Below are 13,233 nucleotides of genomic sequence, written 5' to 3' on the forward strand. Positions count from 1 at the left end.
AGACGGTTCTAGTATTTTAATTTTTTAAAGGCATAATTAACTACTGATTTTAGAAAAGTGATACTTTTTTAGTTAATTACATAAAGCTAACATATTTTATAAAATCCTCTGTTCAACTCTAGTTCCTGTGTTGCATGCTTTCCCGGGAGGTTTGCCTTCCTTCTTGCTGGGAGAGGCAGGTTGAAGCTGACATGCAGAGAAGCTGAGAGGCAAAAGGAAGAGTTCTAATGAATTCTAGTCTCCACCCCTCCTGCTCTAGAGGTTTGATTATATAAACCAACAAATTGCACTTATTTGTTGTCACTTGAGGCCAAAGAATCCTGATGAAAATAAATAGAAAGCACCCTAGCCGGTTTGGCTCAGTGGATAGAGTGTCAGCCCAAGGACTAAAGGGTCCCAGGTTCAATTCCAGTCAAGGGCAGGCTGCAGAAGACAATCAATCAATGTGCTTCTCTCACATCGATGTTTTTCTCTCTTCCCCTACCTTCCACTGTCTCTAAAAATCAATGAAAAAATATCCTTAGGTGCAGATTAACAAAAAACAAACAAACAAAAAACCAGAAAGCTACTGATCAGACATGTTTTTGTGGCATTTGCCTAACTCATCCACAGGGACCAGAAATGGAATAGATTTAAATTCTTAAAGAGGAAGTTGATTTAAAAAAAAAAAAAAAGGATAATAATTAAGAAAAGACACAGGAAAAGCACCAGAAGATAAAAATGAAGGAATTAAAAATAACGAGTCCCAGAATGCTGCCTAATTTATCAAAGCTGTCAGCAGCAGTAGTTGAAAGTAAAAATATGTTCTTTACGAAAAAACAGACTAAAGTTATCAAACAGGGTTAGATCTCAAAGGAGTAATAAAAAGCAGACGTAATGGTCAATAACACATCTTTTTATTTCAACTATTTAAAACAACATGAGGATAATACTTAAGTGCCAAACCTCTTAAAACTCTATTTGGTCATTTTGTATTCAGATATAATATACAGATGGTGTATTACAATTTAATTCAAGATTATTCTTTTTTTAAATCTAGCCCTTGGTGACAGCCCAAGGCAGAAGTTCGGGCATATAATTTATGCTATAATTTTACAATTTTACCTGGGAAACAAACAACTACTTTACCTAGCTCCAATTAACAACAACTTAATTACCTTAAAACCACACACCAGGAATAAAAATTCTATTGCAACATCTGCTTTAAATATCTAGCCTTCAATTTGATTTACTATTGTTACCTAAAAAGCACATTCTCTCTAACGTATATCAGGGGCAGTAGGAAAAGAAAAGAATTACCTTCGATGCAAGGTTATCCACCAAGGCGATCATAGAATTCTTAAATAAGGTGGCGGCGGTCAGAGGGCGCTTGGTCACCTCCGTGATGCTCAGTTTGCCTTCAGGCCACATGTTCTTCAGCACGGGATTTGAACTGAGAAGCACAGGAAGAGCCACTCAAACAGGCTGAAAAAGAACGGCTAAGCAACCCTGCCGAATCTACCCTGGGAGGCACGGCTGGACCACAGACTAAACTTATAAGGCCTAACTGGAGAAACAATTCCATCCAGAAAATGATGCTGAAAGATGTGTCCAAACTGTAATGCATTAAAAAAAACAAAACCTATTTAAACTCCTTTAAAGTGACATCTGTATTATTATGATCTTGTACCTCAAAGAGTTAACGTAGGTCTTACAATCTCTACATAAAACAAAATGGTCTGGGTGGTAGTTATAGGAATGAGTGCAAACCACTAGCAGGGAAAACATGAACACCAAAGTATCTCCTGATGGAAACAAATGTTCCTACAGAATAAGTGACACCACTAACAGGCAGGCCTTTCCCAAAGCACAGCAAGGAAGGTAAAATAACCATTCTCACACCGTCTTCCAGAGAGTCCCTCGCCGGCAGTTGGATTTATGAGCCACTTACAGGCAGCACTGGCGCTATAACCTGTTACTGATGTGACACCAAGACGGCTGTGATCCAATTCTTTTTTTTTTTTTTTTTTAAATATATTTTATTGATTTTTTACAGAGAGGAAGGGAGAGAGATAGAGAGCTAGAAACCGTCGATGAGAGAGAAACATCGACCAGCTGCCTCTTGCACACCCCCTACCTGGGATGTGCCCACAACCAACCTACATGTCCTTGACCGGAATCAAACCCGGGTCCTTTCAGTCCGCAGACCGACGCTCTACCACTGAGCCAAACCGGTTTCGGCTGTGATCCAATTCTTGAAAGGCCAGTGTGCGTGCTCACCATGGTATAGTCGTTATGTGGCTCCGTGGAAATATTTTAAAAAACCCATGGGGTGGGCTTAACTCGGATTCTCTTCCTGTTTCATCTCGGGTGCTTTTGATTTTCAAGAAATTGAAACGTGAAACTTTCCTGGCTTCCTGGGAACTTTTCTCTTGTCAAAAAAATTTTTGTTCCTTTTCTTAAACTGAGGTTTGAGACTAGAAAATAATTAACATGGGCATTTTTTTTGCTAATGGTGATTACTACTGCCATCATTTCTCCCACTTGTCTTCTCCGGGTATAAAACTGAGAAAATTGAGTTAATTTCCCAAATACCTAGTAAATTTATATATAGAGCAGCTCAAAATAATTGCTGCAAACATGCTAAGAATCAAAGAGGTGAGGGGAAGATTTACCGGGTCTCTGAGTGAAGACAGAGCCACACTGCTAACCCTCACTGTCACTAGCAAGAAAGTGGGTATAAAATAATGCACTGACCTGTGGCTTATGGACCCAGTTTTTTCACTTTCTAGTTTTATTCCATAGTTTTCCAATGATATGCACATCAATATACATAACCACACCAAGGTACATGGTTTTCCCTTTCCCTGAACTTTTCCATTCTAATCTTTAGCAGAGAGAGAACTTAAGGCAGTGGTTCTCGACATTTAGTACACATGCGTGAGAGATGCCTTCCTAACACCTACTGAATAAAATTTCCTGAAATCAGAGCAGGTGTCCTTTGAAAATTCTGATGTGTGCAGTTTCTACTTTGATCAAAGCAGTTTCTACCCCCAAATACCACCTAACTCACTGTTGGCCATTTTTAGAGACTCTTGTATTATACTACCTTGTGAGTTAGGAAGGGTTGTTGAAAATGAAGGAACCAAGCCGAAAACGGTTTGGCTCAGAGGATAGAGCTTCGGCCTGTGGACTGAAAGGTCCCACATTCAATTCCGGTCAGGGGCATGCACGTTGGCTGCGGGCACATCCCCAGTAGGGGGTGTGCAAGAGGCAGCTGATCAATAATTCTCTCTCATTGATGTTTCTAACTTTCTATCCCTCTCTCTACCTCTTTGTAAAAAAAAAAAAAAATATATATATATATATACATATATATATATATATATATATATATATATTAAAAAACAAGCAAACAAAGGAATCAAGACATTTATTATATTATTATACTGTTAAGCAGTAGGATTGACACATGATGAGTCAAAATAGACACATACAATCATTTTACAGAGAAAGCACTTTTGAGCCAGGAAGTCATGAGTGTGATATTACCAAAATGATTTTCAAATATTTAAAGGAATCTTTTTTTCTGGGACCTGTGCACTATTGCTGAATATGAAGACTGGTGCAGCCATTATGGAAAACAGTATGGAGTTTCCTCAAAAAATTAAAAATGGAACTTCTGGGTATATATCTTAAGAAACCCAAAATACTAATTCAAAAGAATATATGCACTCCTATGTTTATTACAGCATCTATAATAATAAAAGCATAATATGCTAATTAGACTGACATCCTTCTGGATGACCTTCCAACAAAGAGGGGCTGCAAGGGAAGCCCAGGTCCCAGGTGCCTGCCAGTGGCCAGAGATATGCCTGGGTTCCAGGTGCCAGAGGAAAGCCAGTGCCAGCAGCTAGGGGAAAGAAGGCCTACTCTTGCACGAATTTCGTGCATCAGGCCTCTAGTTATTTATAATAACCAAGACATGGAAGCAACTCAAGTGCCCATGAATACAGACAAGTGGATAAAAACAGCTCCCGTACAACGGAATATTACTCGGCCATAAAAATGAATGAAATCTTACCATTTGCAACAGCATGGACAAACTTAGAGGGTTTTATGCTAAGTGAAATAAGCAGACAGAGAAAGACAAATACTATATGATGTCACTTGTTTGTGGAAGCTAAAGAACAAAATAAATGAACAAACAAAATTGAAACAGACTCATAGACAGAGAACAGACTGATGGTTGCCAGATGGGTTAGGTATTAGGGGGAGGGAATAGATAAAAAAAGGTGAAAGGATTAAGAAGTACAAATTGTAGTTACAGAACAGTCACGGGGATATGAAGTACAGCATAGGGAAGACAGTCAATAATATTGCAGTAACTATATATGGTGTCAGGTGGATACTGGAAATTTCAGGGGGAACACTTTGTAAAGTATATGATTAACCACTAGGCTGTACACTTGACACGAATACAAAATAATATTGACTGTAAACTATAATTGGGGGGGGGGGGCGGCAAAGGGCATTGCAACTGATAGCTTAAAAAATAAATAAAGGAACTAAAGGAACCCTTTCTTTAAAAGGGAAACGTAGTTATCCAGAAACCCAGTATGTAAGGCCAGGCAGAACTTATTTGGCTAAGAAAACAGAAGTGATGAGCAAAGTCTCAAAGTCTGTTCACGTTTGCTTTCTTCCTCCTTTCATTCACACACACACACACACACACACACACACACACACACACACACACACTCACACATGCGTGCATGCTCACGTTCTCTCTCTCTCCTCTCTCCCTCTCCCTCCCTCTCTCTCTCTCTCTCTCTCATGCACATTTACTCTGAAGGTCTACAGAACTGGAGGCCCAAGTTCCTTTAAATATATACAAAAAGAAAAAAGGATGGAAACTTGGGAGGCTATTTAGCCATGGAAGCACTGACGTGTCCCGAGGCAAAGGGAGCCCATCCGAGCACCATCCGGGAGGATGGTTTTTGCCTGAACAATTTCAAGACTTCCCACCCCACTGGCAAGGCCTTTCCTATGATGGAGATCTACACAGTAAGTTGCGTCAATAGATGTTTAATCCTTTTGCACCTTTGACAAGACCATCCCTATTGTGAAATGAATTCATCTTCGCTTGATGCCGGTCATTGTTGGATTTATCGAAGTTCCTTTGTTCTGACTCTGTGCTTACCAAGCAATTAAACATTCTGGATTTTGTGAATGATGTTTTCAGTCCATTAGTAATCTAGAATTTTCACTGCTGTTTTGACTTCCCCAGTGGGTTTTCCAATAGGAAAAAAAAATGCTTGTCATACCAACGCAAGTGTTCCATTCCACATGACCATTAGATTTGCCTCTGGAAATAACCCACAGGCTGTTCCATTTCTTCATTTGTCCTGTGAGCCCAGGGTTACACAAAACCACCCCTGGGAGGTGGAGCTGTTCCTGGGGAGCTGAACTTGGGGTCATGATGAATTCACGAAGGTAAGGAATGCCACCTGGGGTACACAGCCTGGCTCTGCCTTCTTCCCTTAGCAACAAACCCACTGGCCAACAAAGGCCATTTTTTTTTTTTTCCATTTTGTTTTTGACTTTTCTACACAGAGCCATGCCAGACTGTCCTTTGTCCTGGTAAGTTACGTACTGAAACTCCTTTCTGAAAGTCCCTTTTCCCCATGGTCAGCTCCTATAGGGGTCCCCTCTGTCTGTAACATGCTGGCACAGCGCCATCAGCACTCCTGGTGGCATGCACGTTTCATAGCAAAACTGTCTAAACACGACGTCGCCATATTTTAATTTTCTCCATTTCCTTTAGCCCACTTCCATCACACATTTGCCTTCCACACCTCTATGGAGACAAGGGTCCCACTGATGTTCACGTCAGCAAACACAGTAGTGCATCTCGGTCCTCACATCACTCTGCTTTGGACAGATTTTTGACATTGTCTACATTTTTTTTCTTCTTAACACACTTTTTCCTTGGCTTGGCCTCGCTGACACCAGATTCCGGGTTTTTTCCCTGCCTCACTGGCACGCTCAGTGTCCTCTGCTCGTTCCTCCTTTCTTTCTTGACTCTAAATGCTGGAGCATCTCAGGGGTTCTTTTTTGACATCTCCTCTCTCTTATGTTTAAGTCTGTGTTCCCCCTAAAACCTCATCCAGTCTTAAGACTTTAAATATGTTCAATGAATTAATACCCCTAACTCCCACCTTTATTCTGAGTCCCAGAGGCATACATGCAATTGCCTATTTGGCATTTTCAACTGGATGTTCAATATAATATGCACCTCTGGCATAAAATATCCTAAACAAAACTCTCCATTTCCCCTATCAGATTAACTCCTCCTCTTGTCTTCCCCCATCATGCATCCCTTCCCCACTGCTCAGGCATCGGCTTGGATTTCTGTTTTTCTCTCACATCATGCATCCCATTCATCGGCAAGTCTTGTTGGCTCTACTATCACCCACTCTGACCACCTTCATCATCTCTGTCGTTACTATCCAAATCTCAGACTAGTCTCCTAACTAGTCTCCCCATTTCTACTCTTGCCCTCAACACAGTGTGGTGCTTTATAAGATAGCCCTAGTGATTTCTTTAATGTATAAATTACCTTGTATCATTAATTCCAATGGCTGCCCTTCATTCTTCTTCCTTACCTTGGCTCACAGACGTTTCATAACCCAGGCCCTGTTAACCTCTGTAAATATTCATTCCTTCTCTCTATCCCCATCCCTCTTTTTTTTTTTTTTTTTTTAAATCAATCTTTATTGTTCATATTATTACAAAGGTTCCTCATTTCTTCCCCCCTCCACCAGGTTCCCACCCCATCCTCTGCCTTTTCCCCACCCCCCATTGTCCTCATCCACAGGTGCACAGTTTATGTTCAGTCTCTTCCCGCATCCACCACTCCCCTCCGCCCGTCCCCGCCCCAGAATTGTCAGTCCACTCCCCTCCCGTATCTCTGATTCTATTATAATCAACAGTTAATATTGTTCATCAGGTTTTTTAATTTCCTTGTTTTTTTTTAATTAATAAACTTTTATATTTTTAAGAATAAATTTTAAAATCTAATAGTAATTTTAAACCTTGTTTTTTCTGCCCTGGGAACTGAGAAGCAAACTTGTTTACATGTAAACTTGCCCTTAGGCTATCAAAAGGCGTAGCCATTCAAACGTAAATGAACACATTGTTTAAAGATAGCTGCTGGCTGGAATTGGATTACCTGTTCTGAATGGGAAGGGCTTGTCCTCCCCTTTCTCCATTAAAATTAAGGTGTTAGCTTTAAAACCTCTTTTTGGCAAGAGACTTTAAACTTTCAGAACTTTAAATTTTTCAGGTAGTAAATCAATTACTTAGCATTTTCTCAAATCAATATACCTCCACATGCCCAAGGATACACTTCACACAAAAGACACTTCCAAATAGATCAACCAACCTCATCCAGACCCCACACAAGGCACTCACAGATCAACACCCCAGCGCTACAACAACTCAACACTTCATTACTTGATTCAGCAGACCCTCAAGTTCCCCGAAAAGTTTCCAGCCATGTCTGAGAAGCAGCCCTGGGGCATGGGCAGGCTAGGAGCGAGCTGTTCCGGGCCTGGCTGCTCCAGGCCTGGCTGCTGCTGCTTTGGGCCTGGCTGCTCCCGACCCGGCTGCTCTGGGCCCGGATGCTTCGGGCCTGGCAGCTCTGGGCTTGGCTGCCTCCGCCCCAAGTCTGGTTGCCACTGCCCCAGGCCTGACTGCTCCGGGCCTGGCTGCTGCTGCTCCGGGGCCTGCCTGCTGCTGCTCTGGGCCCGGCTGCCACTGCCCTGAGCCTGGCCACCGCCGCTCCAACATTGTCTTTTTTTTTTTTTTTTTTTTAACGCATTTATGTTGCAATGTTGGCTGCTGAGTTGAGTTCTGTCTTAATCTTTGATTTTTCAAGATCTTCTTTGTATTCTTTCTTAAGTAATTTTACTATCTTTTGCTCTCACTTGATTTCTTCACATTGAAAACTTCTTCGGTTTCTTCCTCCTTGTCCTGGAAGCTCAGCAGGCTGGCCTGCGGCACCCCTTTGTTCTCCTCGGCCTCCTGCGCAGCTTCGGCCTGTTGCCGCGGTCGGCGCCACCCAGGAAGCAGCCCCCAGCTTCGGCTCCGTGGCCAGAGATCAGCGGTTGAGGGCCCAGCGGCACCTCCCCCCCGGGGGCCTTGTCGCCCGGCTCCTTGCAGGTGCCCAGCGGCAGCTCCCGCTCCTCATCGCGCTCCTCCCAGCCTGGAGCCTTTGTCTCCTTCCTGCCAGGGCAGTGCAGTCTAGCATCAGAGTCAACAGTCTGTCCTCTGCGCACAATGTGCACGACTCCGGGGGCTCTGCCCTTCGCCGCTCCCCTGGGATTCCGCCTCACAGCCCAGGCTCCTTCTATTTAAGCCTGGGTCCCCAGGTTTTGGCCTAGAACTGGGGTTCAGAGCAGTCGGAACTGGGGCTCAGCACAGCCGGAGCTTTTGTCTCCTTCCCCCTAGGGCAATCTAGCATCAGAGTCAACAGTCCGTCCTCTGCGCGCAATGTGCGTGACTCCGGGGGCTCTGCTTTTCGCCGCTCCCCTGGGATTCCGCCTCACAGCCCCGTCTCCCTCTGTTTGAGCCTGGGTCCACAAGGTCTGGCCTAGAACTGGGGTTCAGCGCTGTCAGATTGGGGATCAGCTCAGGCCGGAGTTTTTATTTTCTTCCCGCTTGGGAACGCCAGCCAGGTACTCAGCCTCCCCTTCCTCTCCGGCTCCATCCTCTCTGCGCATGCGCAGCATGTCTCCGTACCTTAGGCTTTTACAGCTCCTCTGATTTTCTTTCTGGTTTTCTCTTTCCTCCTTGTTGTAGAATTTTCAGTCAGTCGACTTCCTGTAGCTCTGGGCAAGGTCCATTTTATATTTTAGTTGTATTTTGTTGAAATTGTTGTGTGCAGCTGCGGTTAAGGGTTTACCTGTGCAGCCATCTTGGATCCTCCCTGTTTCTCCAATCTGGGCCTCTTGAATTAGATTCCCCATCCCTCTTTTTTAAGCCACAGTGAACTTCTGGCTGTTCTCAATTGCTCCCCTACTCATTCTTACTGTAGCACCTTGGTACTAGTTGTTCTCTCTACCTGAAATGCTCTTCTCCCCCACTCTTCACAGCTCACTCCCCCACTTCATTCAGGTCTCTGCCCAAACATCACCTCTCTTAGGAAGCCTTTCCCACCACCCTACTGCAATGTCCCCCCTGCCCTTCCTTGCCTGCACCCTTCAATCTTTTTCTTTTTAAGCCTTGCCGAAACAAGGACACCAAAAATTTTGGTTGCCTCCTACCCCAAAAAATTGGGAGAGAGAGAGATCATCCTTCAATCTTTTACCTACTTTATTTTTCTTCATAGCACTTGTCACTCCCTGGGAGTTAGCTAGCTATCTTTTTGTTTACTGACTGCCCCGTTTACTAGAATATAAGACGCAGGGGGTGGGGACTTTGTCTACATTTCTTCCACAACTGTACCCGAGCGTGGAAGAACGTGTGGCTCAGAGGTGCTCCATATATCTTTGATGATCCACTGACCAACTGACCGAGGAGACTTGATAAATGAGTGTCTACAGTTCTATAACCCCAAAGAAGCCACTGGCCGAGCACCTTTCTTTCTTCATGGGCCTTCTTTCCAAACTATCATGCTGAGCTTGAACTTGGTTTTCTCCCTTTTCTGGGATTGTGAGAAGATTCTGTCCACTCAGGATCTACCACCACTGATTCCGGCTGCCACTCGGATAGCAGTGGGACCTCTTCGTCAGAGGCAAAGAACTACAGTGAACTACAGAATCTGAGTGTGTACGTTTTCAGCTGGGTCAGAGGTTATCTGACACCTTCCATTTGCTACAGGCCCGGCCAAGGACTCCTGAATATTCCGGTAGGGGGTGCCAGAAGAATAGCAGCAGTAAACAGAGAAACTGAGGCCACCCAAGGGCAATCAAAGAAAATCATATTCACAGCAGGCCCCTGTCCTAAGTTTATTGATTGTTATAATTATAGAGTAATATTTTATTAAGTCTGATCAAGCAGAACTAGAGAATTTACCAAAATCTTAAAATTGTCACATAAAAATAATCATGTGCAAATATACTGTGCAATATATGCCAAAGTGTTCAATATAAAGAGTAAAATTTAACCCTACCTGTTATACATTAGGCGCTTGAAATCTTGAAATAAAGTGTCTTTATTTTTGTCAATAAAACCGATGACAGAATAGCTAATGGAGAAAAAACACAGAAAATGTTCATTACTCACCAAGCAAGAGCCACATTGAAAACTTTTCTAGAAATCTACAACACCCTCCCACTGTTAATTATGCAATCAATGTATGAGGCTGATTCTGTCCTCAATGTTCTGTGTTAAGGAACATCAAATTTTGCCTCTGAAATAAAGGGGCTATTGTTTCTATTCTTCAAAAGGAGAGCAAACATCATTACTATAGTTACAATTAAGATAGTTTTCTACTGGCTTACTGCTTACCTCAGGAAGATGACTCTTAAAATACAGACAGCTGTATTTATCATCCAGCATTACTAAGATAAAAGCAAAGCAGCGACACACAGGAACTAACAGCCTCATCCGTAGGGAGGTCAAGGGACTTGCCTAAGGTTCGCTCAGTGTGCTGGGGGTGGGATAAAAGAATCCAAGGAGAACCGCAAAGGATGGCAAGAGCTGGATAAGCAGAGGAGAAAGCAGAAGGCAGATCACACAGGGAAATAGATTAAACAAAGGGAAGGAAGCAGGCACATGCATGACATTCTTGAAATAAAACAAGGAGGTCAGTATTCATGGTCTGGAGGAAGGGAGATGAGTAAGGTCTTGCAAACCCAGTAGTTGGTGAGAAAGGTGGGACTGGGACCTGTTCTGCTGCAGTGACAGGCATGGCCTCTAGGTGGTGCACACTCAGGATTCTGGGTGAAGGTTAATTCTAGATGCAGCTACTTCTTACAGTTCTGTTTTCTCACTTGTCTACATGTCCCCTCGACAATCACATCAATGCACACAGTCCTCAGATCTCTAACCCTGAACCGTCGACAATATTTCAGCCTTGCACACTTAATTCTGCAAGAAAGTCCCATCATGTTATGCTGCCCATGGCGTGTGGTGGGTACTTGGAGGTCACCAGGTCCAAAAATATTTCCTTGCCTCTTCCACTCTAGGTCTTCTTCCTAATACCTTCAAGCTATTTTTGACTGAAGTCACCTTGAAGTCATCCGACTCAATCTATTGGGTAACCCATAAAACTCAAACTTCTAAATCCTTATTTTGAGCCTTGAAGACTCATGATGATTTGATCTGAATTTATTTTTCCAGGCATTTCTACTTGCCTTTGCTACAAAAAGGATACACTCCTGTCAAATGGACCCCGTTGCTATTTCCTGAATGTTTAGCACTCTTCCCACTTGTTCCTATAAAAATAATCCCCAGTATCCAAGGACTGCGTCAAAGACCCAAGACAGCATCGGCTTCCCTGGGTGTATCACACACAGCTAGAAGTATGATATCATTTCCTTATTCTGAATCCTGACAACAACTCCATATGGCAACTATTTCAGACCATCTTTTATTGTATCAATGGAAGCATGTAAATGTGCATATATATATGTGTGTGTGTGTGTGTGTGTGTGTGTGTGTGTGTATTTATACAGATAATATAAAAATGTATGTGTATAAATACATTCGCGCACCACCATATATGCACGTATGCATCTTATGAGGAAAGCTCTCTGTGGGCAGGGACCATGCTTTATAAAGCACTGTGCACAAAGATGTTGCCCGTAAAAACCTAAAAATGGACTGGAGGGCTCAGCATAGAGGCAGATGACATTTAACACAGACTTGCCCAATAGGAGGAGGCCATGTGACCATAGAGGATACACTGAAATCAAATGGGTCTAGTTGCTAAAAAGACATCTGGACACAAAGCCTCACACCTCTGCCTTTTTATTAGCTGCCAGTCCTTTCACTGCTCCAGCCCCAGCTCCTTCCCTCTTCTGCACTCAGAGAGGTGGGCTGGTTCTGGGGGCCGGGCAACCTAGTTATTGTCTCAGCTCTCCCATGAACATGCTGCGGAACCTTGGATATGACTTCTATACTCTCTGCATAAGTTTCCTCATCTGTAAAACGAAAGGGATGGCCTGGTGGTCTGTCTCTAAGGCCTCTCTGTCCAGCCCTGCTTCTAAGTCACTTGGAGCTATTGTAGATGGAAGCACCCAGGAAGCGAGGCCTGGGCTTGCCGTGGGAGGCAGCTGTGTGGTGCTGGATCTTCCCTCCTCAGTATGCTGGAACCTGGGAACAGGACCAGAAAAAAAGAGGAAAATGGTGCCATACCAGCCCTAATGGCTAGTTTGACAGATGGGGTGATAATTTCGAGCCATATTATTTTATGATTCCAGATTTTCATTTAAGTCAGGAACAGCTATTAAAATTTCTTCAGATGTCTTTTCAGCATGTAGAGATCATCATTTGCCTTTTTTATAGTTGTTTCATCTCTTCCTATAGTGGGTTTTATGAATATGAACAGAATTCCTAATGTGAACCATAAGGAGAAAGAACAGAGAGGCCTGTAAACAATAAGGAGCAGTGTTCAGTGGACAAAGCTCGCGAAGTACAGTGGGCTGAAAAATGCTCCCCCAGAACAGCATCCATGCCTAACTCCTTAGACCCTATGCATGATAAGAGATATGATTACGTGAGGGATAAAAGGTACTATTATGAGAGAAGATGAGAGAAGAAGCTTCTAAGGTATTATCCAGGGGGGCCTTACTGCCTTTACAAGTGAAGTTTTAGCATAGAAGCAGACGAGTTATAACACAGACACACCCAAGAGGAGGGGGCAATGTGGCCACAGAGGCAGAGAGCCTCGAGTGATGGGGCCACAAGCCAAGGAATGCTTGCGGCTACCAGAAGCTTAAAAAAGCCGCTCTTCTTTAGAGCCTTCAGAGTGTGGCCTTGCTGACACCTAGATTGCAAACTTCTGGCCTGCTGAACTGTGAGGAAATGAATTTCTCCTGTTTTAAGGCATCAATTGAAGGTAATTTGTTACAGCAGCCCTAGGAAACTAAAATGCTAAAGTAATTATTTTTTTTTAGTTATAGTTTCTATTTTTATTATAATCAGAAAATGTGGCTCCTGCAAATTTTACTTTTCAGATAATATTTGATAAATAAAACAGCAAAACTGGTCATGATGGGTGACTCTCACCTCAGGGCCTGTGTG

The 13,233-nt window shown here is 43.2% G+C and overlaps 1 protein-coding gene across 3 annotated transcripts in view; it reads right to left on the reverse strand.

Moving 5' to 3' along the window:
- MYO1D (myosin ID) overlaps window positions 1-13,233 on the reverse strand; it is a 259,333-nt gene that overhangs the window by 138,947 nt on the left and 107,153 nt on the right. For all 3 annotated transcript variants that reach the window (XM_084862733.1, XM_084862732.1, XM_084862734.1), the window contains exons 13-14: window positions 10,157-10,231; window positions 1,300-1,432 (exon numbers count right to left, since the gene is read on the reverse strand). In XM_084862733.1, coding sequence (XP_084718859.1) covers window positions 1,300-1,432; window positions 10,157-10,231 — 208 coding nt within the window. The remainder of the gene's footprint in view (window positions 1-1,299; window positions 1,433-10,156; window positions 10,232-13,233) is intronic.

The sequence above is a fragment of the Pipistrellus hanaki genome (genome assembly GCF_964339955.1).
Source record: "Pipistrellus hanaki genome assembly, chromosome: 16".
NCBI lineage: Eukaryota > Metazoa > Chordata > Mammalia > Chiroptera > Vespertilionidae > Pipistrellus > Pipistrellus hanaki.